The sequence below is a fragment of the Carassius auratus genome, chromosome 9, assembly GCF_003368295.1.
Source record: "Carassius auratus strain Wakin chromosome 9, ASM336829v1, whole genome shotgun sequence".
In the NCBI taxonomy this organism is placed as follows: domain Eukaryota; kingdom Metazoa; phylum Chordata; class Actinopteri; order Cypriniformes; family Cyprinidae; genus Carassius; species Carassius auratus.
The window spans coordinates 31,796,069-31,810,994 of NC_039251.1; the positions used below are offsets into that span (position 1 = coordinate 31,796,069).

General features: G+C 38.5%; 1 protein-coding gene across 8 annotated transcripts in view; it reads left to right on the forward strand.

The window, feature by feature from the left end:
- Positions 1-14,926, forward strand: part of myo1b (myosin IB) — a 67,285-nt gene that overhangs the window by 43,418 nt on the left and 8,941 nt on the right. For 4 of the 8 annotated variants that reach the window (XM_026272558.1, XM_026272560.1, XM_026272561.1 and 1 more), the window contains exons 9-23: positions 862-965; positions 3,674-3,821; positions 4,777-4,895; positions 5,338-5,424; positions 5,803-5,868; positions 6,347-6,352; positions 8,031-8,135; positions 9,579-9,641; positions 9,852-10,052; positions 10,479-10,705; positions 11,293-11,493; positions 12,488-12,581; positions 14,303-14,452; positions 14,555-14,623; positions 14,702-14,788. In XM_026272558.1, coding sequence (XP_026128343.1) covers positions 862-965; positions 3,674-3,821; positions 4,777-4,895; positions 5,338-5,424; positions 5,803-5,868; positions 6,347-6,352; positions 8,031-8,135; positions 9,579-9,641; positions 9,852-10,052; positions 10,479-10,705; positions 11,293-11,493; positions 12,488-12,581; positions 14,303-14,452; positions 14,555-14,623; positions 14,702-14,788 — 1,727 coding nt within the window. The remainder of the gene's footprint in view (positions 1-861; positions 966-3,673; positions 3,822-4,776; positions 4,896-5,337; positions 5,425-5,802; positions 5,869-6,346; positions 6,353-8,030; positions 8,136-9,578; positions 9,642-9,851; positions 10,053-10,478; positions 10,706-11,292; positions 11,494-12,487; positions 12,582-14,302; positions 14,453-14,554; positions 14,624-14,701; positions 14,789-14,926) is intronic. The other 4 variants (XM_026272559.1, XM_026272562.1, XM_026272564.1 and 1 more) reach the window with 1 other exon arrangement.

Here is a 14,926-nt window from a genome sequence, read left to right on the forward strand (position 1 = left end):
TAACATAATCTGATAGCGACTGGGTCATAATGAATGGCTGATACATCGAAACTAAGAAGAGTATAAGTCAGGTTATCTCCTGGAGGACCATTGTCCTGCAAAGTTCAGTTCCAACCCTATTTAAACACACCTGAACCAGTTAATCAAGGTCTTCAGACTCAGTAGAAACTTCTAGAGCCCCTTTCACACTGCACGTCGTACCCAGCAAATTGCCGGAACATTGCCGGGTCACCTTATGTGTGAAAGCAAACACATCCCGGGATTGATTCTGGCATTGTACCCGGGTCGGGGACCTAGTAAGATTGCCGGGACAAGCGCTGTGTGAACAAAAGCCAGATCTTATGCCGTGTCGAAGTGATGAAGCGCGTTATCTCGTGACTCTTTTACCGGAAGATCAATGTTCGCGAAAAAAAATATGTGCAAACTGTAATGAAGCAAAGATCAGTTAGTTTCTCACTTTCTGCGCTGATGCCGAGATTGTTAGCTTGCTTCAGTGAAAGTATAACGTGCCTAACATTTTTGACTCATACATTACACGTCACGCCCTGATGTCAAGTGTCATTACAGGACCTTTACGTGTTGTGTGTGAAAGCACACACATATCCCGGGTAATCACTGGCAGTGTGAAAGTGCATAATCTGGCGACCCGCGAACAATTGCCGGAACACTTTACCCGTGTATTTGCCGGAATCGCTGTGTGAAAGGGGCTTAGGCAAGTGTGTTGGAGCTAAACTCTGCGAGATGTTGGCCCACCAGGAGTAGGATGGGACACTGTGACCACTCATAGAAAAATTGGAGAACTTGCATCAAAGATGGTTGACAAGTGATTGCCTTTAATGCTCAAATTGTTTTTTCTTTCAGAAAAACTGAAGCTGGACCGAGACTTCAGCAAATACAACTACCTTAGCCTGGATTCGGCGACAGTCAATGGACTGGACGATGCTGCCAGCTTCAGAACAGTTAGAGTAAGTTTTCTTTCAGGCCTGCCACACACTACATACAGTAGCTTGTTCTTGACACATTATAAGCAGGTGTCATTGGTTCTAACTGTCTTGGGATTAGCTCCGATCCCTGTATGATGAGAAGTTAGCAAGGCACCTTATCTCCCTGGCTTAACTGGATAAGATCACCCTTTACCCACTGAGGAGGAGTTTGATCGGAACAAAGCGATTTGCCTTGTGTCATTATGTAATTTCAGCTTCATTCAAGCCTCTACTTGAAGACAGGGAAGTTGATTAAAGGGGGAATTCCACCTGCTCACAGCTGACTGTGTAAATAGAATCAGTGCTTTTGTTTTTCTCATGCACACTTATTGTCACTGTGAAAACTTGTTGTGCGGAGACCTTGTTGAGCCAGTAGTTTTGCTTCCTTTGGACTCTTGCCTCACTGGCCTTGAGACAAAAAATATTATTATTATTTTAAACATATTTAGCTTCTGACTTATGCAAAAATGTTTTACTATCTATTTTTATTTATTTGTTTTTAACCAGTCAAATTGAATAAAAATGACACACAGTTTTGAAAGTTAGCTTTCATAAGTGTTTATAGTTTCCAATAATAGCTGTAAATTATGTAAAATTAACAAGGCGACTGCCGTTCAGAAGCATCTGCAATGTATTGAAGGCCAAACTACTTAAAATTAAATGATGATAATGATAAAAAAGCATATAGCTATAAAGAGTAAAAAGTCATTAAGGGTTGGCAAGATTCTTAAATATTTTTGAAAGATGTCTTGTATACTCAACAAAAGCTGCATTTATTTGATCAAACATACATTAAAACAGAAAACCGTGATATTGTGAAAAATTATTAAAATTTAAAATGTCATTTATTCATGTGATGTAGAGCTGAATTTTTAACATCATTATTCCACAATCCACATACTACAGAAATAATTCTAATATGCTGATTTCAGCGCAAAAACATTTATTACTATTATTACCAATTTTGACAACAGTTGTGCTTTTGTAAAATACAAAATTTATTTAAAATCACTTTTGATCAATTTAATGCATCTTCACCGCCCCCAAATTTGAAAAGTAGTGCATTTACACTGATAAAACACAGGAACCAATGCATAATGTGCTTAAATACTAAATTTTATTTTCTGGCCCGTTAAGACAAGTGACTTTTCCATCAACTAGCCCAAACCTTTTTTTGTTTGGACCCAGACCTTTGGGTCATCTTTATTGTGAAGCCCTGTTCTTTACTTGTCTTCTGGAAATGAGTGCAGAACGTCTGTGTCCAAGCAAACAATGCAGCCCACATTAAACTGACCAGAATTCAGCAGCGTATCGTACAATACAATACAGTGCAGTTCTGATGAACAATAGTCCTAAGCCAAGCTCTGTGCTGACATCAGAACACCCTTACTCAGCATGTGCTGGGCCTCTGGCTCCGTCTTTTAACCCCTTGCCTGGGGAGTCAAATCTAATTAATTAGAAACATGCCAGAAATAAGGCTCTGTGTGTAGGAGACAGTAAACACTTCCATGAGGGAGGATGGTTGCTATTTATGCTAGGCTGTTAATTCATATACAAAACTCAGCAAAACGTTCATTCTTAGACACAACATGCTTGTCTTGTCAACATGAAAAAAATATATAGAAGTGTGTGTGTGTGTGTGTGTTTATTTATATATATATATATATATATATATATATATATATATATATATATATATATATATAGTGGAAGAATTCAATTGTTACCATTTATTCTGATAAAGAAAGTTATTGGTTTGTCATTCTCTTTTAGCTGTCACATTTCAGCCCTGTACAGCTCACTCACTGTTATCTCTGGCCTTTAGACCATTGACTTTGCCAGTGAACTGCTTGCACGTTTATTATCAGCGATTCCATGACATTTCAAACATAATTTTTGGCTTCACGAGAACAAATATTAACACAAGCTATTGTGGAAGCACATGGAACATGATAAATCATAAGCTGCTGATGATACTATTGGCTAAATCTACTGTAAAATTGAAAAATATACACCTATAAATTAACAATATTATATAGTTCACACAAAAATGGAAATTGTCATCATTTGCTTACCCTAAAGCTGTTCCAAACTTGTACAGCTGTTGAGCACAAAATAAGTTATGTTGAAAAAGGAGGTTGGTAACCAAGCAGTCGCTGGTAGCCACTGACTAATAGTACAGGGTAAAAAAAGTACTATGTTACTCAGTGGATTCCAGCAACTGATTGGTTACAAACATTCTTCAAAATATCTTTGTGTTCAAAAGAACAAAGAAATTCATGTGGGTTTGCAAACAACAACTTTACTCCAAAATATGTAAATAAAGAAATAAAAGTTGTGTTTTGAGTTAAGAACATTTCCCGTATATATGGTTGAATTGAGATCATGAGACAATATCCACAAAAAATGTATAAAATAAAAAATATTTTATTCCGGATTTATTTCCTAGATTTTTAAAAGTTGTCAAATACAAGTTATTCTTAAGAGCAGCTGTAATTGTTGATGTTGTCTCTTTGACAGACTGTGTGTGGTGTGATGGAAAGTTGTGTTCAACACCCTCAGGCTGTCCATTAGTGGAGTGGTTACGGGCCAGTCGATCTCTTTACAGACGTCACCATGTGTACTGCCACGTTAAATGTCCATCGGCAGACCACTATTGACTAAATTTATTTTCTCTTCTGTTTTCCCAGAATGCCATGCAAATTGTGGGCTTCATGGAGGATGAGGTTCAGTCAGTACTGGAGCTGGTGGCTGCTGTTCTCAAACTGGGGAACCTCGAGTTCAAACCAGAGTCTCGTTGCAACGGCTTCGATGAGAGTCGAATCAAGGACAAGAACGGTGAGTGCTAGGCTCCTCCAAAAGCATTGCCCATGCAAACCTTAATATAATTTGTTTTTTAAACGTTTGGTTTGTAAAGGAAAGTACACTGCCCAAGAAACTTTCAAGTGTGAATAATCAGAAATCATAATCCGTATTAATGATACAATGACATAAACATTTGCAAGCACTGAAAAACAAATTAATATGAATGGAGAAATAGTAGGTACTGTGGTGTTGTATGTAGGTTGGTCACTACTGCCATCTATTGATATGTCAAGAGTCATTTACAGAATTAGCTTGCAGTCAATCAACACCACACTGGAACTTACCCAGATAACCCTTGCATCATGTACCATGAATGCATAAGATAATTATATTTTTTATGTATTTGCAAAATGTCAACTACCCAGATATATGTGCTGCAAATGAGTGTTACTCATCACTGCGTGTTCTTGTAGTTTCCCATTGCCAGGCCAGACCCAGACTAAACACCACAATCCATGTCAACACCTCCATTTATATATACTACAGCGTCTGGTTTGTCTGCTGTGCTTTAACCCATTAGCAGTAATGTGATTTCCTCTGCCCTTTCGACCTGATTGCTATGGGCTGAAACGAGACGGATTGAGCTGCTGTGGGATGAGGGGGATGTATACCTGATGTCCAGATCCTCTTAAAACCACTGGAGAGAAGCACTTTTAAAATAGTCTTCAGCTTAAACTCCTTGAAAGGGGCTTAACATGTATCAGTCTTATCCTTGACCTCTAGATTCTGAGAGACGGGCCTTTGATCAGAATGATTGGTGGTTTTAATTTTAAAGACACTAATAGAGTTTTTTTTTTTCTTCCGGATGAGTTTGTTTATCTTTGGCAATTGTCAAATTTGTTTAAATTACATAATGCACTGTCTAGTCTATCCATAAATAATTCTTTAATCTGATCTGCCTGGGTTTGTCTTGCATTTCCTGTCCCAGACCTGAAGGAGATGTGTGAGCTGCTGGGCATCGAGCAGTCCGTGCTGGAGAGAGCATTCAGCTACCGGACCGTGGAGGCCAAGATGGAGAAGGTGTCTACCACACTCAACGTGGCTCAGGTCAGCACACACACCCTCCTTGTTCACAGGATAAACCATTTAACCATTTATTGCTACTTTGTACAATACAAGTATGTTTTAAAGCTAACAAAATAATTAGTAATAGAAATATACTGCAGGCCAAATCTCACTAAAGGCAACTGGAAAGGATATGAACCTGAGGGCTTGATCACTGCAATACTATCATCTGGGGTCCAGTTAGCGAATAGTAAAATGTGTCCTTGCCATCACATCATGTTGTTAAGAGTTTAACTACTAACTTTTGATAGATTAACTTTTGCATCCAGGCCACATGATGAGTTTGAAAAACTATTTTGTTACAGCCATGGGTCATGGAGGAAACTGGAATTAGAAATTAATCTATATATTTTTTCTTGTATAGATAATGTGTAATTCAGATGTTCAGGACATTGATTGTAATTTGAGACTTCTTCTATTTTAGGCCTATTACGCTCGTGATGCTCTTGCCAAAAACCTCTACAGCCGACTGTTCAGCTGGCTGGTGAACCGAATCAATGAAAGCATCAAGGTATGTCTCTCTGGATTTTCACTGAATCTTTGTTGATTGCTGTAAAGTCACAGTAACACAAATTTAGCACTTTTATGAGGACCAAAAAATTACTATTGCCAGTAGTGTAGCAAAGTATGAAATACAACTCACACAAGTCATTTTGAAACTCATTAAATTGTGATGTGTAATATCTATGGTGAAATCTTTCACAGTCACTAAATTCCAGATTGCATGAATTTGATGCTGGACTTTAAATGAAGTAAATAAAGCTTGAATCATACGCTGTGAAAGTACTCAAGACATGCTTATAACCATGCTAGCACCATTTCACATAATTTGTGTTTAGAGTGAGTTGGTTTCTGCCTTGTAACTCACATTCTTCTCTTTTTCGATCAGGCTCAAACCAAATCACGCAAAAAAGTAATGGGAGTGCTGGATATTTATGGTTTCGAGATCTTTGAGGTGAGTGATTTGGTCTGGAATTTTGAAAACGATTTCTCATAAAATCCACGTCATCTCCACCTGTTGATCTACATCAGATGCGTGCAAAGGCAGGTTTCCAGGCTTAACACACCCATTCTGTTTACACAATTTTTGGATGTTGGTGAAAAGTATCCTGCATTTCTGGATTGACACATTTACATTGCACCTCCAGACGCTTAATACCTATGCACAACTTTTGGAGAAGTCTGTACATTTAAATTCAGAATTGCACTTGCATGCATTTTTGTTCTTAAACGTTATTTATATTGCTGACTTTATCGTTGTTGTCATACTAAATCTCAAAAGTGTTTAACGTAATGCAGAGAACTACTTCTCAGGCCTACTAATTCACCTTTCATCCATTTTGGTTTACATTTGTCCATTGCATGTGTTCTGCTGTCTGACTTGTATCACTCTCTCCTGAATGTTGTTTATGTTGTTGTGGCCATGACGACAGAATGGAGTAAGTAGACCTGGGGAGGAAATCCCAAGGCAGTGTGCATGTTGCAATTTTAGCACTTAATCCTAGTCTTAATTCTGCTCATTTTATCTCTGCAGCATAATCCACTGCTAGAGCGAAACCCTGCAGTGTTTCCTAGTAGTATTAGCATGACCTGTAAGCTTGATGTTACAGCATTAGCTCCATTCATCCTAAACTTGGAAGACCTTAAAGGAACAGTTCACCCAGAAAAGGCAACTCTGTCATTATGTATCACCCTCAAGTTGTTCCAAACCCATATCATATGGCTTCAAAAGACTTTGAGTGTATTGCATGAGCAATACAGACTACAGACTTCTTCTTTTTTTTATCTTGAGGGTGATTTAGCATGGCTAAATTTTCATTTTTGGGTGAAGTATTTCTTCAAGCTTCACTGAAACCAGCCAGAGATCTGCAGTGAATTTTGATCTTTTGGGGCTTCAAAAAAAGTAAGAGATGTTGAGGTTATTCTTTGAACAGGGTTAGCTCTCATTACTTCTAGAACACTGCAGTTTTAGGCTAACATGCCAATGTGGCCTCTCAGCAAAGGGTGCCAGAATAAAACTGCCAGCGCCAAGTAAAACAGTGATCTGGTGCTTTTCAGCATGCCATATGCTGGCTTTTGGAAGTGATTTTGGGCTTTTCCTCAAGCCAGGCCCATTGGAACTGAAGATTGTGGTGGCTTTAGTTGCAGAGACTATCATGCAATAGGATTGCTATAAAGATTAAAAAAAGAAAAAAAAAAGAAAAGGATTGATTAATTCCTGAACCCCAGTGTCATGGCTCAATAGTACAATCCTAACTGTTATCATAAGCCAATGAGCATAACATTGAGTTTTACTCTTGCTTTAATTCAACAATAGAATTGGTTCACTGATTGGGGTTTAGCATGAGAAAGTGGAAATGGTTAGTTTTTCTAACCCTGCATTTGCAAACCTGAAAACATTTACTGTGGGTGAAGAGGTTAAAGACTTTACCTCCATTATGAGATTCAGATAAGATTATGCAGCCTTGATGTATATTGTACCATGTTACGCCTTCATTTAATCTTCGCTATAAAGACCTGTTTTGTAAGAGCAGACTTTGTTCAGGGCTATTTTACATGTGTAGTACATGTGTGGTACAAAGTGATTTGTTCTGAATTCTTTAAGGCGGTGCCCCATAAGACTATTTTAAACAATTATGTTTTGGTTGTGGGTGTCACACCAACCGTTTTCACCAGAAACATACATTCATCTGTCAGAGTTCCATCAAAAGCAGTTAAAAATGAAGGATTGATGGCATGTGAATTTTCTCCAATTTCCCTATTACAAATTGCAGAGTGCCATTTTGGCAGCAAACTAATGTGAAGCTTGCTGAAGTAAGAGCAAACATTGTTGCAGAGCTTAGTTTAGACTACTTAGTTTAGAGATGGTAGTATTTTATGGAATACATCAAATATTTACAGATTTTTTTTGACATTGCTCCCCAAAGTCACCAGAATTTCCAATATATCCAGCTTGTAGAGTTACCTAGAGAGAAAGGTGTTTAGTGAATAACGTTGAGTGACGGTTGCCTTGTGGGTGCGCCTGTTTGCAGTGCTGTTTTAGTTTGCAGTGTGCATTTTAATTATCTCGGTTATCATTTGGTCTATGGATTCTCATTTATCTTTTTGTTCCTGCAGGACAACAGTTTTGAACAGTTTATCATCAACTACTGCAATGAGAAGCTCCAGCAAATCTTCATCGAGCTTACTCTCCACGAAGAGCAGGAGGAGTATATCCGTGAGGTAAGCAAAAGTCAGGACATGAAGACAGAAAATGGTACTCACTCAACTTCTGCAACTCTGAAAGTTTTTGAATTAATTTACCTTGGAAAGAAAGTGCTTTCGGACAGGTACCATAACAACATGTACAACATACTGCTGTAGAACTTTTTTATACATAATAAAGAGATGTCGATCTAAAAATGGAACTTATTTGAATTATTTGACTTCTGTCAACCACAATCCTGCACATATAGGATTGTGGGATATATCATGAACAATCACCATTGCAAAGGCAACATTCCTAGTTTCAGATACATCCATCTAATTGCTTTAAAAAAAAAAAGTAATAATATACAGATTATTATGCAGTATGGTGTATGTAGTAAGCTAGTGTTTTCTTCCAAACTGCCTTTGTGTACTATTTGCTTCCTTCTATCAATCCCTTTCCCTCTTGCGCTGTGATTGTGAGGACGGAAACGATCCCTCACTCCAGTCAGTGTAAACACAATTGTCCCTGAAGAGCTCGGAGCTCTGTTTGCTTTCAGAGCTCTGAGTATGTGCCCTGACGCTGCCGTGACCCCTGCACTGTGATATTCCACTCTCTGGCTTCACTCCAGTAGAGTGCATGGGAAAATACCACTGCTCTGAAGACCGAAGAGGGACGCGGGGGTCTAGGGACCAGTCTGCCCCAAACCACATTCCACATTTCCCATTTTTTACCCTCCTCCCGCATACATCCACCTCGTAGTTTGAGGAGCTTTCACACAGTCCAATTAGCCCACAGCTATTTTCCAGCTTGTTACATTCATTGACTTGATTGGCTCTGATTTGAAGTTTAAATCCAGTGGGTTTCATCTTTCTCTAATGGGCCATAAATGGGTCTGCACTCCAGACCCTAAATATCACAGAAATGGTCATGACATGGAGCAACATGGACATCCAGCCATCTGCCGTGTGTTCACTGTATAAGTTTATAGAAATGATTGTTGTGTGTGGCAGTTTGGTTGGTAATTGTCATAAAATTAACTGAATTTTAAATGTTCCCCTTTTTCTTTGGTGCAAGTCATTCATTCGCATTAACCTAGCTAAAATGTATAATGATAATAATAATAATCGTATTGTTTTTGTCAGTTGATGTTGATATTGGAATGTATCACTTTAATAACTTTGGGTTCACTTGCATTTTGGGATCTTTAGTGATTGCAATTAGAACAAATCATTCGACTGAGCCAGTTATGTAATAATTGTGACAGGACGACTACTATTCGTTATTGGATATCTGTTGTGTACCTGTTCAAGTATAGTAAAGCTTGTCTGCGTCTTTCCTAAACCACTCAGGTTTGTCTGTTGAATCTACAAGATTAGTCTTAAGACAGTGTTCTAGGAATATCCTTCTTTAGAAAGAGAAAACTGATGGAAAGTAAACAAAACAAATCTGTGATGTGCCTCTGATTTTGTCTCCAGGGTATTGAGTGGACCAACATTGAGTATTTCAACAACGCCATCATATGTGACCTCATTGAAAATGTGAGTGTGTTTCTGACAATTGTTTCAAACGTATTGCCATTAATATTTCTATAAAAATTAAATTGGGATATCTGCCAGAAGTTCAGCTTAAAGGAGGATATAAGCATATAGCGATCACCTAAAAGCTCACAGATATGGTTTAATACCCACAAATCTACAATATCAGGTTTTTAATGCTGTTGATCTGATTACCGTGATTCTTGTTTTCAGAACAAGAATGGGATTTTGGCCATGTTGGATGAGGAGTGTTTGAGGCCAGGCACAGTGACCGATGAGACTTTCCTGGACAAGTTGAACACAGTTTGTGCTGAACACCAGCATTTTGAGAGCAGACAGAGCAAAAACTCCAAGTTTCTCACAGACCACAGCCTACCACACAACTGCTTCCGCATCCAGCACTACGCTGGCAAGGTGAGAACATAAAGCGTTTCAACATCCCATCATCATTTTTAGTTTTACATACACTGCCATGTAAACTGTGCATCACATGGTCACAATACATTTAGATACAATGTTGTATATGAATTACATTGTGTTCTTCTACTAAATTGTGGAGATGATCTCAGTTCTTTAAAGAATAACCCACATGCAATTTTTTTTTTTACATTTACATTGCATCCAGATCTCATTTGCTGCAAAAATTGCAACAACATAATTGGCCACATGCCCTTTATAACTTGCTGAGTTTTCTTAGTCAGTAAACCGAGTTACAGCTGTTCAAATTTACAAAACAATTATAATAATAATGATGATGGGAGCTTTCCAACCCAAATTGTGTTTTCATATACAAGCACATTAAGAAGGAGTGTAAAGAAGAGTAATATTCTGTATACACAGGTGCTGTATCGGGTGGAGGGATTTGTGGACAAAAACAATGACCTCCTCTACAGAGATCTATCCCAGGCCATGTACAAAGCCAATCAAAGCCTGATAAAGATTCTCTTTCCTGAGGGAAACCCAGCTAAAGTGAACCTCAAGCGGCCCCCCACAGCTGGATTCCAGTTCAGAGCCTCCGTTGGAACGCTCATGAAGAACCTGCTGACCAAGAACCCCAACTACATCAGGTCACAATCACAAACCTTCTGACACTGACCTCATTATGACATAACCACATATTAGGGGTTGCACAAATACTGATTTCTGCTAGTCGTAGTCTTATTTAAAAAAAATAATAATAATACTTGGTTGCCCGACTACTCATGGTTCATGCTACTGTAAATTAAAAGACATGAAATAGTTCTTATCAATAAACGCTTATTAATTTATAGCTTAATGCAACCATTACATATGTAATTTATTATAGGTGATATTACTCTTTCCAAGCTCTGATTTCTGAGAGATGCACGGAGAGGTGTGTGGTGTTTGATTTGCACTATTTTCATTCATAAAGTTTACATTCATTCACTTCACACTCTATTGCGACTTTAGAGGTCTATTAATAAGTATAATATTGCAGTGATCCCCTGACTCAACCGTTATATATATATATATATATATATATATATATATATATATATATATATATATATATATATATATATATATATATATATATATATATATATATATATATATATATATATATATATATATATATATATATATATATAATTTTTTCAATATTTTCACTTTACCAAACTTGTTTTTTTAGGTGCATCAAACCCAATGACAAGAAAGCAGCCCACATTTTCACAGACTCACTAGTGTGTCACCAGGTGCGCTATTTGGGTCTGATGGAGAATGTACGCGTAAGAAGGGCTGGTTATGCTTTCCGGCAGGCCTACGAGCCTTGTCTGGAGCGCTACAAGATGCTCTGCAAGCAGACCTGGCCCCACTGGAAGGGCCCAGCCAGGTTAGACCAAAACTGATCTTGTGTTTTCGTGTTGTTTTAAAGAACTCTTCTTCAGGCTTCACTGTTTTTCTGAACATGTTGTTCAGCTGATGTCATTATACTTTCAGCACTTTGGAGATTAAGCAATTCTTTAAGTGACTGTTCCTCCACCTGCATGACCTTTTTTATACTCATTCATAGTTATTTAAACATGCTGTTTCTTGTCTTAAAACCCCTTTTGTTCCTTTCAGGTTTAACCGTTTCTTGAACACTGTTTGGCTACTGAAAACAGGCCTTTTTTTTTAATTCTATCTATCTGATGGCAAACATGCCAAGACAGAATTGTGGCTAATAACTATGTCACTTCTGGACACTGAGACATTTCACTAAATAGTTTGACAGGAGTATCTTTAGTGTCCATGGAGATTTGGAGTTGCACACCTTATCATGTTATCTTGCATTGGAATGTTGTTATCGTCTCTGTGCCGACAGTGGTTAGACTATGTTTTACTTTTCAAATCACTCAGACACTGTTTATCACTCACATGGTGCATGTTTTTGTGCTAAATCATACAGTGCAATCTCTGACTTTTGTTGCTGTCTGTTCAGTGATGTGGGTGTATTCAGTCCAGTCTGAACTGGCACTGAAAATAACAGATTTTTTTTTTTTAACCTTGTAATATAAATAAATATTCAGCATTATTTGCAATCTTGATCGTGTGTAGATCTGTCAGAGTGTGGCTCTAACAATGCCAAGGTTGTGGGTTCAATTCCCAGAGAATGAGCATATTAGAAAAATATATAACTGGAAGTTGTTTTACATAAAACCATCTTCCAAACAAAAAAAACAAAAAAAAAAGATAATCAGATGATTATTGTATATATTTTTGTATTATTATTCTGAAGTTGTTGTTTTTTAGAAGTGGTCTCAGACTTTTGGACCTACCAAAAAAAAAAAAACATTTGTGAATGGCATGGTTCACTGACGACTCATGGCCTGTTTTCTTCCTATTAGGGAGGGTGTTGAGGTTCTCCTGAAAAATCTGCAGGTTCCTGCTGAGGAGTTTGCCTACGGACGTTCAAAGATCTTCATCAGGAACCCAAGAACGGTGAGTTACTGCCCTAAAGATCACTGACTGTGATCTACACACAGTTATACAGAAGACTGCTCTCTCCTTGTGAGAAACATGGCCAATATATCATTTGACTCCTTTCCAGTTCCAGCATGGCGGATGGCTTGGATTTGTAAGTTTGATATGCGGAATCAAAAGGCCAATGCAAGTATTACATATGGTCACTGAACGGTTTAGTAAGGCTTTTTAAACAGGAAGTCATGTTCCTTCAGGCTTCTCTTTTATAATTAGTAGCAATCGCCCTCATGAAAGAAAGAAATCCAAACAGGCAGTCACACACATGGTTTCACTTATCCCCCCCTCCACTGTTTGTCAGTTTGCATGGGAAACGAGACTCCAGCTGAGAAATTCCAGAGGAGCCCATGAAACCCCTGTATTGAAGCCTGGGCGTCAGTCACCAATCCAGCACTTTGGAGCATTTATCTTATCCTTGTCCATTCTTCCTGCATAATCTCCAGATGTTTGTTCAAAGCCAGTGGACGACTTCTGCCCAGCATTAATGTAGTCTTAGTCATTTCACCTCTTTTCCACCAAAATGTTGTTGGTGCGAGAGCCCGTGCTTGGACAAGGGATCTACAAACTCAATCATGTAATAGACTTTGTTTCTACATAACCTGGCCACAGACAAACAGCGCATCTCAATCTTTGGATACGAGTCTAAAGGTCCGGACACATTTATCATTGCTCAGTGATATTCTGCAGGCATAATCCAGTCATTTCAACAGTAAGCTGTACAATCCTGACAATGAAAAGCTCCTCACACAGATTTTTCTTGGGTTCAAGCTGTTCACACAAATTCACCATGTTAACCAATAAAAAGCTGCTTGATTTGAAAGTGGCTTTTGTGTCAGTTGTGCTTCATAGGTCACTACACTATTGCCAATAGACCTTTTTTGCCACAAAATTTGGCAATTTACAATATGACCACACCTTTTACTGCAGCATTTAACTTATTTTGCTGTTAGCCTCTGACATTAGTAATTCCTGGTTCAAGAAACCCAGCTGCTTTAAAAGGTTAAGAGCCAAGCACCTTTCTGTGCTGAAAACTCCAGATAAGGGTTATGTGTGGAAGGTGTGAAGGGAGTAAACTATAGCTCTATAACTATATAAATTTGGTTCAGACCAATTTGGCAGACACTGTCAACAGCTACTTAATACCAGAGGATGCTGGTCCCACTATGTCTGGAATTTATTTTGCTGATCTTGGAGATCATCAGAATCCTGTGGCATATAAAAAGGACATCATGTGGTCTCACAAAAGATCTCTATATCAAATGTGTGGCTCTCACGGTCTTATCCTTGGGAATTTGGTCATGTATCTTGCTTGCTCACACTGCACACACATCTGATTTGTTTTTCAAATCGGATCTTGTTCAAATCTGCGACTGACTGTCTGCACTATCATTTTGCAAGTGATGAAATCTGATCCATCCATTCATACAGTGTTTATCTACATCAGTTGCTAAAGTAATGACGTAGCCATCCGCACAATGCCAACAGCTGAAAGTATGGAAAGAGAAGACTTTTTTTAATGTCTTGGCTCTTTTTCATCAGTGTGGTGCTGAGCTGCATCAGCAATAAAGGAAGGTTTATACATTAATGCATAAGTTGTGTTCGTATATATGGGTTTGGTTTATATCAGGTGTGTAAAAGGCTGATTTACAGTTTGATACTGATTTTATTTATTTTTTCTTCAGCTCTTCTTCTTGGAAGAGAAGAGGAGGCAGTGTCTAGAGGATCTGGCAACACTGATCCAGAAGATCTACCGTGGCTGGAAGAGCCGCACTCACTTTCTCCTGTTGAAGAAGAGCCAGGTGGTGGTGGCCGCCTGGTACCGAAGATTTGCGGTGAGCACCATTCACTACGCCTGCCACAGAAAACGTACTGTTTCTGGGATCAGGGGCGGAACTTGTTTAAAACTCAAAATTGCTGGTTGTTTTTGACTGTAGCAACAAAAGAAGTACCAGAACATCAGGTCCTCTGCCTTAGTGGTTCAGTCATTCATCCGAGGATGGAAGGTAGGGTTCAGGTGCACCGCATGTCATTTCCTTCAGCAAACAAAGGGCTCTCCTCACTGTGTAACCCCCTTTTCACAGGCCCGGAAGCTTCTGCGTGAGCTGAAACACAAGAAGAGATGCGAAGAGGCCGTCACAACTATTTCTGCCTACTGGCATGGAACTCAGGTACTGAACACGGCTTCTTCTTGAAAAAGGAAATGGTGAATTATGTGGTTAGATTTTCAATGCTGGAGCTTCTCCACTGCTTTTGCTTTGTTTTTCTCCTTAAATCCTAATTTCACTTCTGCTTTTGATTTGACTTAC